General features: G+C 46.2%; 1 protein-coding gene across 1 annotated transcript; it reads right to left on the bottom strand.

Moving 5' to 3' along the window:
• Nucleotides 1–4,375: 4,375 nt before the first annotated feature.
• LOC311056527 (uncharacterized protein) lies at nucleotides 4,376–8,323 on the bottom strand. Its single transcript, XM_084073214.1, has 2 exons — nucleotides 7,217–8,323; nucleotides 4,376–6,504 (listed from the first exon to the last, which is right to left on the bottom strand). Exons 1-2 carry the CDS (start codon nucleotides 7,653–7,655, stop codon nucleotides 4,676–4,678), a joined length of 2,268 nt encoding a protein of 755 aa, XP_083929340.1. The 5' UTR covers nucleotides 7,656–8,323; the 3' UTR covers nucleotides 4,376–4,675.
• Nucleotides 8,324–17,112: the final 8,789 nt, after the last annotated feature.

The following is a 17,112-nucleotide window of genomic DNA, read 5'->3' as shown; positions in this document are numbered from 1 at the left end:
TTGTTGATCTGACCACGACGAAGCCGCCACGCGCGTGTCGTAACATTGTCCACTTTAGAAAACAACTCTTATAACATTGACCGACCGCAAAATCTCGCGATGTCATATGACAACTTCCGCTTGTGAGCTTCAGGCAGTACTTCTTGTCGACCAGTGGGTGACGTCCTACGCTCCTCCTACCCGACACCAAATAGGAGACCACCGGCTCCAACCCTTATATCTCTATGCAGTGGTGGAAAAAGTACTCACATAGTCACATTTTATACTTAAGTAAAAGTATCAATACTGCAATGTAGAAACACTCTGTTAAAAGTAAAAGTCCGGAATTGTAAACTTACTTGAGTAAAAAAATAAAAAAGTATTGGTATCAAAATGTAGTTAAAAGTACCAAAAGTAGAAAGTACTCATTATGCTAGCCATGGTTCACATGACGCTTGCATGACAGTCATGTTTCAGGGCTATCATTAAGCAGAACGTATGAAATATGTATAAAATGTATTAAAATCTTTTGAAAATAGCAGATGAGGCATTGTGCCAAAGTTTAAATAGGGCTGAAGAGGTGTATGTTTTCTAACAATAATCAAAATCACTGACTCTATGCTCCAACCACTGCAGATGAGATTTTCTCGGCTTATCATACAGACTGGTTGAAATAGCATTTTATTTGATGGCAGATTTAATGCCACGACAAGCAAGGAATATCATCAACCACTAATAATCCACTAGGTGAACTCATTCAACGCCACCATAGGTAACAACAAGACACTGACATAAGCTGACAAAAATGAACGTTAAATAAAATAGTCTGTATATTTACCGTCCATAGAGTTCAAAATAAGATATTTACCCATCCTCTCCTCCGTTTCCTGAATGATATAGTTGCAGCTTAAAGGGCCGCATAAACACCCCTCAGGGCCATGGAACACCACAAAATCAAAGGCCCCCCCAGTGGCGTAATTTCACGCACATGCACGCGCGCGAAAATTTTCGGGCCTATAATTCGGGTCTAATTCGGTCTATTTCGGGTCTAATTCGGTTCTATTTGACCAATATAAATCAACATGTTTTCTTTAAATACACAAAAATGAAATACACAATTCTCACAGGGCCCTGCAGGCTGCGGGCCGTGGAACTTGTTAATGCGGCCCTCGTATGGTTATAGTTATTAATTAATAGTGCCTGCCTGGTAATGTATGGAAGGCCGAGGCCGTTTATAATCCGTTGTAGGAAGAAAATAGCAGATCTACAAGCTCAGAGTGTATAGCAGCCAGCTATATAGTAGGCCTAGGCTAACTTCTCATTTTGAGTCAGACTCATATCAAAGCCCAGTCATTTTTAAACAAAAGCTGTGTTTGATACAACTGCCTTCATTCGATCGCTTCTCTTCTACACTTCTAGTCGCGACCCCCGAATCTGTCAATCATATGCCAGATTAGCCCCTACGGAACCTCTCCCTCCGCTATGTAGCTATCTCGGAGCTACATAGCGGAGGGAGAGGTTCCGTAGGGGCTAATGCCAGATTGGAACCGCCAATTCATAACTTTATTAGTTATTTAATTGATTGTGTATATAAGTGACTACATACCGTAATTGTTGCTGCTGCAGGGCTCAGAGTCAGACCACGTTGAAGTGCGAGTGTGTATAAATGACTACTATAGCCCGTAATTGTTGCTGCGCACTTGAGCAGCCTCGTGCGTAGTTTAGTCGTCGTTAGTTTCGTTTCTGTCGGACTTCTGGGAAATATCGCGGGAAATATCGCGGGAGGATGACGTCTTTCGCAGGTGTTTCGCCCAGGGTTTTAAGTTTCAGTTTTTGGGGGGGGGGAGAGATGGTTTGTGAGGATGGATGGATTGTGAGGTTAGGCATAGTGTTAGGGTTAGGCATAGTGTTTGTGAGGTTAGGTTATGGTTTAAGCGCAATCAAGGCGAAACACGAAGGAAAGAGGGAGTCCCAAATTTAGCACAGTTCGAACAGACCCTGCAATGAGGTGTCGTCAAAGACTACAACAATGAAATTTGCACAGACTATAAGAGGAGGGGGGAATTGATTGCAATCGAGAGGGAAATCAGGGAATAATAGCTTATAGGTAACACAAGTGCTGGGTTATTTATTTGTTGAAAATGGTGCCTCTTAGGCCACAGGTCAACATACACGTCTTTACACGTTATGTTTATTTTATTGAAAGGGTTAAAAGTATGAAGGATTTGAAGAGATCGAATCAAACAACACACGCCTACTTTCTCTTCTGCAGGCAGCTTCTGCAGTCAGATCTTCGTCTGTTTCTTAGAAAATATATTCAATGGTCATCATCTTTCTCTTTGTTTGTGGAAAAATCCCAGGGGGGCCTGAGGGGTCCGTTTGAGGTGTGAGGGTTGGTCGGCTGTGGTATACCATGCAGTGAAGGGAAGGGAAACCTATGCCGAATCGCCCATGGGTGTCTGACTGTCTGTGTGTTTAGTGGTTTACTGAGAACATTGGTTTATTTATTAATCAAATGGACTCATCTGACACCACTTTGTGGTGCATTTAAAATGAGATGGAATGACAACAATAACCTTTTACTCGCTCCACTCTAACACGCATTTCATATGTTTAATGCGCTAACGCAGGAGTCTTCAACATTTTTTAGGCCAAGGTCCCCTTAGCTGAGAGTGAGATGAAACAGGGACCCCCACTACATATACTATATACGTATAATTGTGTTGCAGATTTAACTTCACAGATTTCATAGATAGCTTCATAGACTTGGTTGACAGCACTATCATCATCAGTGTTCTGTAAATTAATGCTTGTTTGTTATCTTTCTATTATTATCTGTACTTGGTCTATTCTTTTTCCCCTAAACAACAAATAATGTCCCAAAAATCGCCGATCTACAAGCTTACAACACGTGCAGTGCAACATGTTGTAAGCTTGTAAGCTTGTTTTCTGCGAAGGTTCCTCCCAGAATAGGGATACTACGGTTCAAGTGGCTCTATTACACAAAGATTTGGTGGCCCCCCTGTAGTAATTCTGAGGACCCTGGGTCCCGGACCCCATGTTGAAGACCCATGCATGCGCTAACATTCTTCCATAACAAGATGCCCCCACCCCTTTTGGAAAGAATCCCCCCTTTTTACCAGTGGTGGAAAAAGTACTCAATTTTCTTTCTTAAGTAAAAGTATCAATATTGCAATGTACTTGCAGAAGTACTCTGTTATAGTATAAAAGTCCGGAATTCAAAATGTAATTTGTAAAAGTATGAAAGTATTGGTGTCAAAATGTAGCCTACTTAAAGTACCAAAAGTAGACAGCACTTATTATGCAGAATGTCCCATTTCACAACTTTTCAAATAGTATAAAATGTCAAAAAATCTTTTGAAAAAAGCAGATCTACAAGCTCACAATGCGTCGCATTGCGACGCATTGTGAGCTTGTAGATCGGCTATTTTCAAATGGCTGAAATGTATATAGGGCTGAAGTGGGTAATGCATGTTTTGTAATAATAATCAATCTACAAAGTAACTAGTAACTCAAGTTTTCAAATAATTGTAGTGGAGTAAAAGTACAATATTTGCCTCTGAGATGTAGTGGAGTAGAAGTAAAGGTACTGAAAATACTCCAGTAAAGTAAAAGTACCTCAAAATTGTACAGTACTTGAGCAAATGTACTTACTTTACACCACTGCTTTTCACAAATGTTTAAATAAAGTTAACACACCCCTGCTTTTGAGGCCCAGTCCAGGCATGCATCTTATTATCAAGGTTGAGACCACCACCCCCACCCTGCCCAGCAGATCTCCCCTCACTACCTTCACCTCTTGCCATGCAGTTTTCTTTTCTTGGCCACACTTTCACATTTTTGTATGTTTCATATTTTAGACCACACATCTTCCTGCCAAACCATGAGGAATATGACACCAGGGTTCTTCTCACTGAGGAAAAACAACATGTATAGTATGCTAATACAGTTCTTTGTTACTGTCCGACGTAGCGGTTGTAACTCATTGTTGGCTCGTCCAGCTCACTCCCGCTCTCCCTCTTACGACCCTCAGCGTTGCACAAAGCAGCCCAAATTGAGGAAGATGAGAGACATTTAGTTTTCCAGTGCAATTAGAAATCAGGCCTATTTTCATGTGGCTCATGTGTTGCTCCAGTCCCTCACATCCCACCATTGAGTGTTTATATACACACACACACACAGCCACACACACACACACACACGCACGCACACACACACACACACACACACACACACACACACACACACACACACACACACACACACACACACACACACACACACACACACACACACTCGCTCCCTGTACCCATATTCTGGTTATCATTTATTGCGCACAGTTGTATAAATCCCTATCAATCACACAACATTTCTTCAATTTATTGAGTTTTATTGAAATCTAAACACATGGAGTGTATTATTTACAGGGGTTTTGTGCAACAAAAACGTAAAAAAAAATGAAAAGAATTGCAGACCTATTAAGTTATCCTCAAGTGTCTGAATCAGCCAACAGTATATCCAATGGTAGTTTTACAACTGCTCCTCCGCCACTAAGGACATTTAAACATCATAAAGACATCATGAGTGTTCCACACAAAGTATTGTGCGCGCATGTGTTTGTGAGTGTGTGTGAGAGGATTTATTTATTTACTGTGTGTTTGTTTATTTTAAGGGTTCATGCTCGGGGCTTGCTGTCCCTCCCCTCAGGGGGAGTGGCGGGGAGCATCCAGCGGTAGCAGTTTGAGAAGCTCTTGCTCTTGTCCACAGCACAGCTGGTGCAGTAGACGATGCCGAGAGCTAGCATCACTACGATGAACACGCACAGAGGCACCAGCAAGGCCACCAGCAGCCAGCTCTTGTCGTGCTTTCGCTTGCCTGCGGTTGACCCAGCCCCTTCACCAGTAATGTCCTCTGTACCCGCCTCCCCAGCCTCCGCAGCCCTGGCTACAGTCTCAGTGCCTGACCCGGATGCGTTTGCGGTCTCGGTTTCAGCCCTTGTGCCCACCTTTGTGCCTGCTCTGCCCCCCGCCTCTCTGGAGCCTGTCTTAAACTCAGCCTCGTTGTCTAATTGGTTGCTGTCGTACCGTGTCGGGGGCGTGATCGTGTAATGCCGCTTGGGGGAGAGGGCATCCCATTGATTTAGATGATCGTCTGACCCATGAGGTGGAGGCAGATCAGTGGTTAGCTCATCTGGGGGCTGTGTCAGCCATTCAGAGTCAAAGTCAGGGTCAACTTCAAAGCTAGGGTCAGGGGTAAATGAGGTGGACCAGGGGAGGTCGTGGTTTGGGTTGGAGTCTGAGTTCGGGTGAGAGTACGGGTCATGGTTAGGGTGTAAGTCGACGTTAGGGTTGCGGCCGGTGTCAATAGGGTCAGGGGTCAGAGTGGAGTACTCTTCATCCTCAGGAGAAGGCTCACAGGAGAGTCCGTCTGGCTGTGGGTCATATCCGGTGTCACAATAACACTGGTAGCCTCCCATGAAGTTGAGGCAATGCTGCTGGCAGGGTGAATCACCAGTGCACTCGTCGACATCCACGCACTCCCCTCCGCTGCCCCGCTCGTAGCCGGGGATGCACAGGCACGCGAAGGACCCCACCGTGTTTTCACAGGGGCCCTCGCAGCTGCCCTCGTCGAGGCACTCATCCACGTCCACGCACTCGCCCTCATCGTCGGGCTGGTACCCAGCGTGGCAGGCACAGTGGAAGGTGCCTGGTGTGTTGACACAGTGCTGTGGGCACGGCTGCTGGCGACACTCGTCCACATCAGAACAGCCGCGCCCGTCCGGACCCACCTGGTAGCCGGGGGGGCAGGTGCAGCGGACGCCCCGAGGCGTCTCCACGCAGTCGTACGCGCACCCCGCTGCCACACAGGCTGGGCTGATGCGGGGCTGGTCGGTGGATCCGGAGGTGTCGGATTGAGACATGTCAGGGGCTTCGGTTTGGCTGAGGGGGTCGGGCTTACAGCTGTACCTGTCCTCGTCCAAAATGAAGCCCTCGGAACAGTAGCAGTAGTAGTCTGTGTCTGTACTCTGGCAATGCTGCTCACACCCGTGGTCAGTGCCACACCAGTCTTGGCTTTCAAGGTCGAGATCGGCTGAACAGAGGGGCCCGTCTCTGGACCAGCCCACTGTCCCGTCGTCCCTCTCCATGCACAGGACAGTCTCCTCGGTAGGAGCTTCGAGATCAGAATCAACCGCGGGGCAGGGCATGGCGGCTACAGACCCGAAAGGAATGTGTGTCAACAAGGTGCTGACTAGGTGAAAGGGGGTGGTATATATGGCTGGTCCTCCGCCCTCGTCGTCCAAGGTGTGACACATTCCTTTGTAGTTGTACTGGCAAACGTAGCCATCCAACGCCAGCCCACATGAGCCATCCAGCCACCGGAAATTATCAGTGCTCTCGCGGGTGCTCTCGGAGGTGAGCACCGTCATGGCCACACAGCGGAGAGCCGCACAAGCCCCCGGGGCCTCATCACGGAGCCAGTTAGTGTACTGCCCATCCTGGTCTCCTGTTAGACAACAAAAAACAAGGTCACAGGTCAACAACAAGACCACCATCCATCTCTCTCACTCCTCACTCACTTTCCTTCACTGCTTCTGTTTTACGTTTTTCACTAGGACTGAGGGGGCGCATGAGGTATGAGTCATAATAGTGTATGGCTGTAACCAGTATTGAGTTAGGATTGCTAATGACTAAATCAGAGCTGAGGGTTGCAGTTAGGTCGGGGACGAGATTGAATTTCCTCCTGTCTCGCCTGTGGTCCTACTGTCCCTGTCAATGCAAGGGGTTAATGTGTTAACCATGCAGTCAGTGCTGACCCCTGGAGGTTGACCTGGGTGATGGCCAAAGTCTGGTGGAGAGGTTAAAGTAACAATCCATCAAGCTATTGTAGCATGGCACCTCCTGTTGAAAAAGTATCACCCTACTACTGGATTGATTCATATTTGCATATTTGTTTCTTCTTTTTAAAAACCTTAAGAAATAAAATATATAAAAGTTTAATAAAAAGGACATCTCTAAGTCAATCTTTTCAAGAATGAATTATGCCCAGTTAATAAAATCTAACTTTACCGGTTAGTCAATTAACATTTTGTCTAGATTTGGCCCCCCATTAAGCTGTCACAATTTCAGACCGCACCAGGATTTTCATCAGCAGGTTTCCCTGTCTGTTCTAATTTTTAAGTTATCGGCATCAAAGGTCAAAGAGGAAAATACTGTGCCTGTGACCCAGACGAATCCCCGCAGCGGCCGGGTGGCAGAGCACTGGCGCGGCATTCGGTGAAGTCCAATCCAGAGGCGAAGACGAACCCTGCTCCCCTGCGGCTCGACGGACGACAGCAGCTCGTGGACCACGCCCGCCGCCTCGTCGTCGTGCACCGTGGCCAGGGTCCCGCCACGCTCGCGACAGCTGCGGCCGGCCTCCCTGAAGGTTCTCTTCTGGATGAAGACGGCGTAGCATCCCTCCGGGTGGCAGATCACGTCCCGCTCGGCCAGATGAGACTTCCCCGCCGACTGGTCGCCCTCCGTCTCCCCCAGCCTCTGGCCGTGGCTTCCAGGGGCCACGCAAACACACAGCAGCCACAGCACACACAGGAGACTCATACTGCTACTGCTGCAGCTGCGATTACTAAATATCCTTCTCATCCTCCTCCAAGACATGAGGAATGAACTAAAACAACATCCAAATGAAACTTCTGCCTTGTCCTAATAAACCAAACCCAAGGCTAATTATGGTTGACTCTAGCAAAAGCCCTAAACCCTGAGGCAATCAACAAAACTAAAACAAATCCAAAAGGCAACCAACCAGCTCTCAATAAATAAACAACAATTTCCTGACCTCAACAAAACTTTATGTACTAGGCCTACATCTAATGGAAACAAATCCAAACTCAACAGTCATTTACCTTAATTATCTGTATGCAGTCCATAACACAAGATTAGTAGCCCTACAGTGTGGTATGAATTTACATCCATTCATCAGCTCATCAACTAAAACCTTGGGGAAGCTGAAAAAGCCACTGTGTCAACACTGCTTCAACAGATTGCAGACCTCAGCACAATGACACTGGAAAAGCAGGAGAGAAACCAGTGCAATCCTGCAGAATTTTGTCTTAAGTCCAGTTGAGTCCAGTTGAAGTCCATCAAAGTTCGAGTATAAGACCCATTGAAGTCTCTTAAGGGTCCAAAGACGTTTCAGAGGTCATTGCAGTCCAGACTCCAGTCTAAGATCCAGTAAGGGTCTCTTGTATCCACTCCAGTTGCAGAATCCCCTCTCTCCCCTTAATTCTGGTCTTGCCTCTGGACTCTCTTGCATCTGCAGCATTGCCTGCCTGAATCTCAGAAGGAAAGAAAGAGAAAGAGAGAGAGAGAGAGAGAGAGAGAGAGAGAGAGAGAGAGAGAGAGAGAGAGAGAGAGAAAGACAAAAATAGGGGGAGGGAGAAATGAGGGGGGGGGGGGGTGCTACGTAGAGGAAAAAGGATTGTGTGTTTTTAGAAGTGGGGGCTGGTAATGTGTGTGTGTGTGTGTGTGTGTGTGTGTGTGTGTGTGTGTGTGTGTGTGTGTGTGTGTGTGTGTGGAGGAGGTTTGAGGGGTGATGTGGGTTGGGGGGGTGCAGCAGAGTTGAAAACCCTCGGAGAGTTATGAAAACCATACGGCACCACTCTGTCCCCACTATTTCGCCTATACGTGCATGCGCATACATGCACATAGGCGCACACGCCGCACAGAGAGAGACACACACATATACGGCATAGAGCACTGCAGGCTGCACAGCATCCACAGGAATGGAAAGAGTTTGTCAGCCTAGTCAGTGGCCCTGTGAGAAGCAAAGATTCTCTCCCCCATGCTCCTGCATGCTCTCTCTCTCTCTCTCCTTCTCTCTCTCTCTCTCTCTCTCTCTCTCTCTCTCTCTCTCTCTCTCTCTCTCTCTCTCTCTCTCTCTTCCCCCCACTCACTCCCTCTTTCCATCTGAGTTCTCTCTCTCTCTCTATCAAGTCCATACCATCAGTCCAGCAAGTCTGTATATGGTCCAATGGAAACATTTGACTGTGGAATAAGAATACCTGTCCAAGTGTATGTGTGTGTGTGTGTGTGTGTGTGTGTGTGTGTGTGTGTGTGTGTGTGTGTGTGTGTGTGTGTGTGTGTGTGTGTGTGTGTGTGTGTGTGTGCGTGCGTGCGCGCGCGCGCGCGCGTGCGTGCGTGCGTGCGGTGTGTATTTCTACTAGTGCTCAGGGGCATCTGGAGGAGAGGAAACAGGAAATGCCAGATGTGCATCAGCCTGACCTCTCAACCCAATGACTGGGGAGCAAGATCTGGAAGATGGTGGGTCCCCCTTCCACCGTCATATTTCAACCCTTCCACCGTCCCCCGTTCCAATGTCCCCCTTTAACGGTCCCCCACCCATACCCCTTCCACCATCCACCGTCTCCCTTCCCCTGTCCACCGTCCACTGTCCTCCTTCCACCATCCAACGTCCTATAGGTCAGTGGTTCTCAAACTTTTTCATGTCAAGGACCCCCAAATTGACATGCATTAGGCTACGGACCCCCATGTAATGGCATTTATACCTCTGGGACCCCAATTCACATTGTAAAACCAATGTTAATTTAACTGAGAGTGTACAAATGGAACCAAATGGACCCTAACGGGTCCATTTGGTTCCATTTGTACACTCTCAGAGTTACAGACCCATAAGGGTCCATTTGGTTCCTGTCCATCATCTAGCTGGGGACCCCTGGAACCCCCTCAAGTACCCCTGGGGGTCGGACCCCCACTTTGAGAACCAATGCTATAGGTCACCTACCCCCTTCCCCGTTCCACTGTCCACTGTCCATCGTCCCCCTTCTCTCATCCATGTCCGTCGTCCACCATCCCCTGTCCCCCTTCCACTGTCCTACATACCCCATATCCCCGTCACAGACCATTTACTACCAATGCTGGATCATTGGTCCATCACAATGACAGTTTGGATTTCACCGCGGAAAAAAATCCGATATTCCACCTGGTGTCTGCTAACTGTGCATATTCAGAGTCCACAGAACATAAAATGTAGCCACTAGTGGAGCCTCCTGGGGCATGAACTCATCAGGGAATACAGTAGATTTAAGACTGTGGAGGGCAAAGACTTCCGTGGGCGTCCATAAATCACGGCATGCGGCACGTGAGCAGGCTGAAACCCTGATTTGTTTAACCACTTAAACCCTATATACTTTGTTGACCGGGGCCCCCAGGGCTCTATCCTTCCCCCGGCGATTTTTCTTCTTCTACACAAAATGTCTATGCTGAATATAGCCGATCTACGAGCTCACAAGTTCACAACGCATCACAATGCACCACGTTGTGAGCTTGAAGATTGGCTATTTTTGCCAAATGTTTACCCATTTTCACCAAATGTTTGCATATTATGGCATGCCCAGAATAGGGACGCTAGGGTTCACGTGGTCAACGATCCAAATAATGTCTGGGTAAGTGAAGGAAATACATGACCAGACAATGTGTTTCGAATGAAGATTTAATTGAGCCTGCCCTGTACGATAATTGACCACCATCAAGGAAAGTATATGAACTAGAAAAACAAACTCTGCATGCCTCAAATTCATACAATACAAAATTCAATGTTGTACTCCACAGTGTGTCAAAGTACATTAATTGGTTCGTCACAAACAAAAAGGAAAAACTAGCATGATGCATCAAGTATAGTCACTTCAGGGAGGATGGGGTTTGTGCCGATGGGATCCTTTGTTGTGGGTGATACAGCCTAAAAAGTTACAACTTTGACCTGTTATTATAATAGTTTCATAGTGTGGTAATTTGCGTTGTGTATTTAGGCTACAAATTAGGGCTGGGGGAGGGTGTACTCCTTTTGTGTAACCTTGCTCCTTTGTTGAAATACACCCAATTTCCCTGTTGAACTGCAGATATTTTTCAAGCGCTAAACTGGATAACCATGTGTTTCTCTTATGACCATGATGAGGTGAACAAAAGGTTTGTTGTTCAAACCCAGCCTGTGGCAGAATACCTCCTGTGAGATGCCTGTCAGCGGCCAAATGACTACTCTGGTTACACAAATTCCTCAGATATATATTAAGCATACCGAACATGTTGGCCAATTAATCTAGGGTAATCTTTTAACCACTTGAACCCTATTTTATACTTCATTGTACAACGAAAATAGTGATAATAGCGAAAATAACCGATCTACGTGGTCACAACACGTCACATTGTTGTGAAATTGTACATCTGCTATTTTAGCAATTTTTGACAGTTGTTGAACATTGTTGCAAATGTGTGCCTATAATGCCATTTCCAAAATAGGGACACCATGTTTAAAGTGGTAACTCTGATTACCACTCTGACAACTGATTGGGGATAACTACCATTATCACGTGATCACACAGAGGGGGAGTGCATGGCTTTTGGGCTCGATTATATCATTATAATGTTTTATAACAAGGGGATCAAATAGAATGTTCCTCAGACATTCTACCCCATAATGATTTAAAGATGGACAATGGGTGAGACACGTTCACTCAAGTTCAGCCATTTGTTGATTGAATGATACAATGGAAAAGTCATGTATTTTGCGTATTTGCACCCGGGTCAATTTGTTCGCCGCCTGTGTTCTGTCAGTACACATGTAGATGAGTCCGCTGGCTGTGGCGTGTTGACTTTGGCAGACGCAGTATATACAGTCTAACTATTCCGCGGTCGTTTCCCGTTATGTAACAGCCGCCACCACTAGCGTTCCAGCTGCGTCTAGCTGCCTGCAGCGCGTCGGGTCGGAACTAAGAGAGAACAAACACAAAACCTCAGGATCCCAGAGATCCCAAAGAACCATTAGGTCCGCTGGGGATTGTTCCCCATCCTCCTCCACCACTGGCTCTCCATCGTTCATCCCCCCTCTCTCCCTCTACCTTATTTTGTCTCTGTCCGCCCCACCACCCCTCTCCCACTCTTCCGTCCTCCCTATTTATTTATTATCCCCTCATTTCCCCTCTCCTCTCATCCCCTCTTTCCCTCTTCAGCCCCCTCTCTTCCTCCTCTCTCCCCAACCTCCCAATCTCCTGTGCTCGCACAGTCTCCCCTCCTTTTTCTTCTCCGTCTCGATCTTTTGTATTTTTATGTATTGAGGCTTTAAGGAGTCAGCAATCTCTCAATTTTTCTCTCCTTCCCCCCAGACTCCAGCATTTTCTCCGACTTCTACCTCCCTCTCTCTCTCTTTCATTCTGTCTGTTTATTCTATCATCCTGCCCCATTGACCCCTCCTGCCCCGCTTCAGACAGCCACGCCCCCCCCGGAGACGAATTCCAGAACTGTAATTGATAGAACAGACAAGAGTTTCTCTATTCCTTATTCGGTGCACACAGTTCCCTCATTTTTCACCGTTCTAGCTCCCAATCACACGGGCAGACCTATATGTGAACAAGACCTACATCTGGATAACATAACTAGCATCTATCTAAATAGGTGACAGGTACTGATACAGTGAAATACGGAGTACTAGGGGATGAGGTGGAGTCTGAAGAGCTGAGTTTTCAGACTGTAGCAGAAGATGGGGAATGAGTCTGCAGTCCTGACTGACAGAGGGAGGTCATTTCAAACCTGTGATGGAATAGGCAGATCTCTTGATTTTATGTTTACCACGGTCCATGTCCCAGCTTGACGGATCATATCCTACCTTCCGCCTTTGTGACTCCTAGCCACTGGCCACGTAGCCGATGGGACTAACTAATATCTTGGCGTTTCTTCTTGCCTCTGAGAGGACCTATGCTGCCAGAATCTCACACCATGCTCCTTAACTCCAAACACAACTCTTCTATTTATCGATAGCACAAATGCCTAATCGACCTGGCCTAAAATACCTTGTCTCGACCTGCACACGCCTGCAAGGGCTACACAGCGAGGTTTAGAAAAGCCATGTGGATGTCATGTCTCATGTGTTTAATTGAGTTCACAAGCGCCATGGTTTCATTCTGTCCCACTGCTTTGATGTATGCATCTAAACAGTTTATCCCCTCCCTGGCCAAATGAAGCCCGGTCCCGCCTCGGATCCGCCACGGTCACCCGGGACTTCCACATCGCTATCAAGGAAACTAGATTGCTTTTGGCCCAGCTGTATACGGTCAGCTGTGTTGACCGTATACAGAGTGTCGTGCAGGGTGAGTCTGCAGGCCTATCGAAGCATTTGGTTTAGTGTGGAGTGCCTCATCTATCGCTAATACAGTGGGACATGGCAGCTGGTCAGACTTCCCAACCACTGGTGTCTGGTGTCGCAGACACATGCACACACGCACGCACACACATGCACACACACACACTGAAGCAATTAGCTGCGGCCTTGTGGTCAAATAATGGAGGGAGGGCATTCCTGGTGATTTCGCTGGAGTGGAGGAAAAAGACGATACTTTTATCCACTTCTGCAATGACTTCCATATGTTTCATCTTTCCATAGCATACATAAATGGCCTTCATCCACGCCCACACTGTCAACAAACACGTCTCACCCCAAACATCTGAAATGAGTAGGGTCTGTCAAATTCTAGAATGCAGAAAGAAATAATGACATTTTAAGAAACTACAAATCCTAATATACGGAATGCAGTGACAATTGCTACCAGGGCCATAAATGAAAAGGCAAAAATAGTTTACAGGCCACTGCTGAGTAAAGTTCATGCCAGAAATGTGTAGAATGTCAGGCATCTGAAGTTGTTAACGTTATAGCTATTACATGTTTGCAGGCAGTACCAGAGGAATTGATATGATTTGCCCATGTTGTACTGTGGATGCTGTGTTGAGGCCAGCTTGTGACATACTGGCTGAAAATGAAAGGAAGAGTCTAAAAGCCCCACTAGCGCCTAAAGGCTTTGCTGCCCCTTTCACCCAACCAGTCCAAAGTGGTTTGAACCGACCAACATTGTCATTATCTTCCAGGGACCATGAATGCACTCAGCAAGTTCATGGCGATTCTATCATTAGATTTTGAGATATCTTGTACATTTTGGTCTACTCATAGCACTAGAACTAGAAGAAATGTTCACGAGGTCACCAAACTCTTTGCCCTCCACAGTCTTAAAGTAGGATTCTCTCACTTTACTCAATTACTGTTCTAAGTACATTTTTAGGTAGGCCTACATTGACTTTTCTTGAGTTTATACTTTATACTCTCAGGGGCAAATATTGTTCTTTTTACTCCACTATAATTATTTGACAGCTTTACTTAGTTACTTTGCAGATTCAGATTATAATTACAAAACATGCATTAACCATTTAAGCCCTAGCTATTTTCAACTTGGCTATCCTAAATATAGATTTACCATTAGACCCACAAGTGTATATTATTGGGAGGGGTTGGAACATAAACAGGTGGTTTACATTTTGCATATTCTTTTGCTGGTAGCAAAACAAAATGATCACCCTATCCTGGCTGCGACCACTACCACCTACAATTAATCAATAGCATGAGAGGTTGTTGAGAGTGTACTATGGAAAAAATGACTGCTAAGCTCCAGATGAAGTATGAAACAAATTGGGCTGGGTAATAGGTTATCTTTTTGTTGTTGTTGTTGTTGTTTGTTTTGATTTTGGTTTATTTGCTGACAAAAGATGACTCTTTAAGATTTCACTGATGCAGAAAGGCAAATAAACAAAAAAATTGGCGATGTAGTTCACAACATGTCACAACATGTCGCATCGCGAATCGCTGTGAGCTTGTAGATCAGCTATTTTAGTACTTTTTCTTTGGTACTGTATGTATATTTTGATGCCAATACTTTTGTACTTTTACTCAAGTCCTGTTTTGAATGTAAGCCTTTTACTTGAAACAGAGTATTCTTACTATATTACGGTATTGCTACTTTTCCAAAAGTAAAGTGTATTCTTCCACCACTGTCCTGTAGTGACTAGAGGAAATGCCATACCATGGGGTCACCAAAAGCAGTATGGTTCATTCTCTGCAGAGCCAGACAGTAGTTTTTGTGGTATATTATTGGACAGAATAATGGATGTTGTATAGACCGACATTGCGAATCTCAATGCTCTTGAGAGACATAATATGACTGTCAGTCGAAATGACAGCGAGCAACGTTAGTTATCGGCTATGTTCACGTGTTATCAACATTTCTGAGCATTAAAGAACTGGAAGCAACAAGGCAGCACAAAGCCTTGACCTATTTATCAATGTTTGAGGCAGACATGACGTCCAAGATGTCTGCTGGCTCTGGAGTTTAAAGCCGATATCATGGACACACACAAACCTTTGAAGATTCAGTTGAAAACTGTTTATATTTTTAGGTTCAGGCAGGAAAGTGCAGAGAACGAGAGAGAGGGAGAGGGAGAGAGTCGAAGGAGGATAATTCCTGACAGATTATTCCTTTACCAGATGATATGCTCAGTTTTTCCATAGATCATGGCCATGAGCACGCACGGCCGCATGAACACATGCACGCACACACATGCATGCACGCACGCACGCACGCACGCACGCACGCACACACACGCACACGCGCACACGCGCACACGCGCACACGCGCACACGCGCACACGCGCACACGCGCACACACGCACACACGCACACACACACACACACACACACACACACACACACACACACACACACACACACACACACGCAGCTTTTCTGAAAGGGAAGATATGACTGTACTGTATCTGAGAGGACCTACAAAGGACTGTGAGTGTCTGTGTGTGCGGGTTTGTGTAGGCGCGCGCGCGTGTCTGAACTTTTTGTGTGCGTGTGTGTGTGTGTGTGTGTGTGTACGTGAGTGTGCATGTGTGTGCGTGCATGTGTGTGGTTTCCAGTGCATTTATGACCTCTGGCTATGTGAGACGTGTGTGTGTGTGTGTGTGTGTGTGTGTGTGTGTGTGTGTGTGTGTGTGTGTGTGTGTGTGTGTGTGTGTGTGTGTGTGTGTGTGTGTGTGTGTGTGTGTGTGTGTGTGTGTGTGTGTGTGTGTGTGTGTGTGTGTTTCTGTCTGTGTGCACGTGATGGTAAATGCATTAACAGTAGTAGGAGCTCCGGGAAGGAGTGTTGGACCACATGAAAGTGACAGGAGTATCCACAGCCAGAGCCACACTGACAGACAGACTGCCCTCGTGCTCCGGCAGGGCTCAGGAGATAGAAGCCTCCCCATACATGTCAGACACCTCCTCACTCCACCAATACCTCTCACTGCTCTCTGCTCCTTCTTGCACTGGACCCCCACTTCCTCCTCACCCCCGCTCCGCTCCGTTATGAATTATGAAACCAGTTATGGTTATGGGTTCATGCCAATAAACTGTCTGCCCCTCAACAAAGAAAGACACAGCACTCTGAAACGGGTGAGTGCTGCTTCAGCAGATAAAGCAATCTTATTCCCCGACCCAAACTCTGCTGCCAAACAGCCCCAAAATGAAAATGCCAGACTCTGATTCTCCCATTCTCTCTGTTCTTTCTTTTTTTCTTCATCACCCATTCTCTCTCCATCTATCCCCTCACATCTCATTGGTCTCCGTTGTGAGCCAGTTGTAGTCTGAATTGCTGATCGGAAGGTTGTGGGATTGAATGTCGGGACCAGCTGTGGAAATCTGAACAGGGGAATAATAAGCCTACCCTCTTTCCTTCCTCAACAATGGTGTGTACTTTGGAAAAAATAACTGGACATTGATATATAAGTGATGACGTGGTGGTTGAATACATGGGAAACACAATCAACAACCACTAACTCCCTGACCTGGAGAGACTTTTGTTGGAAAAAACAGATCTGACTCTTTATCACTCCCAAACAGAAGTTTAAACAAACTGGAAACCAACTGGACTGCTGGAGAGAATGTGGAGATACCATGGTTGATCCTGCACATGTCTTTTGGTCTTGTCCTGTATTCAACCTTTCTGGAAGGAAGTAGCAACACTTATTTCAAAAGTTCTGGGTTTCAGTATCAGTACTAGATTTGAAACCTTATATCTTGGACAACCCCCGGATGGACTGAGTCAGGACGATTGCTATCTGCTTAAGATCTACTTGCAGCAAGCAAAAAACTATCACAAAGAACTGGTTGCAGAGAAATTGCCCTACTATAGGCCTACTTTGTGAGACAGTTGCATCTTCTAGGGCAGATGACCTATTC

Source organism: Gymnoscopelus microlampas, assembly GCF_963454915.1.
Source record: "Gymnoscopelus microlampas genome assembly, chromosome: 12".
Classification (NCBI taxonomy): domain Eukaryota; kingdom Metazoa; phylum Chordata; class Actinopteri; order Myctophiformes; family Myctophidae; genus Gymnoscopelus; species Gymnoscopelus microlampas.
This window is presented reverse-complemented; position numbering and strand designations above follow the sequence as displayed.

Excerpts from the sequence above, each read along its gene's own strand:
- LOC311056527 (XM_084073214.1), bottom strand. The coding sequence starts at position 7,655 with ATGTCTTGGAGGAGGATGAGAAGGATATTTAGTAATCGCAGCTGCAGC. Across the intron at positions 6,505-7,216 it reads GGGATTCGTCTGGGTCACAG|GAGACCAGGATGGGCAGTAC; the intron begins GCACAGTATTTT and ends GTTGTCTAACAG.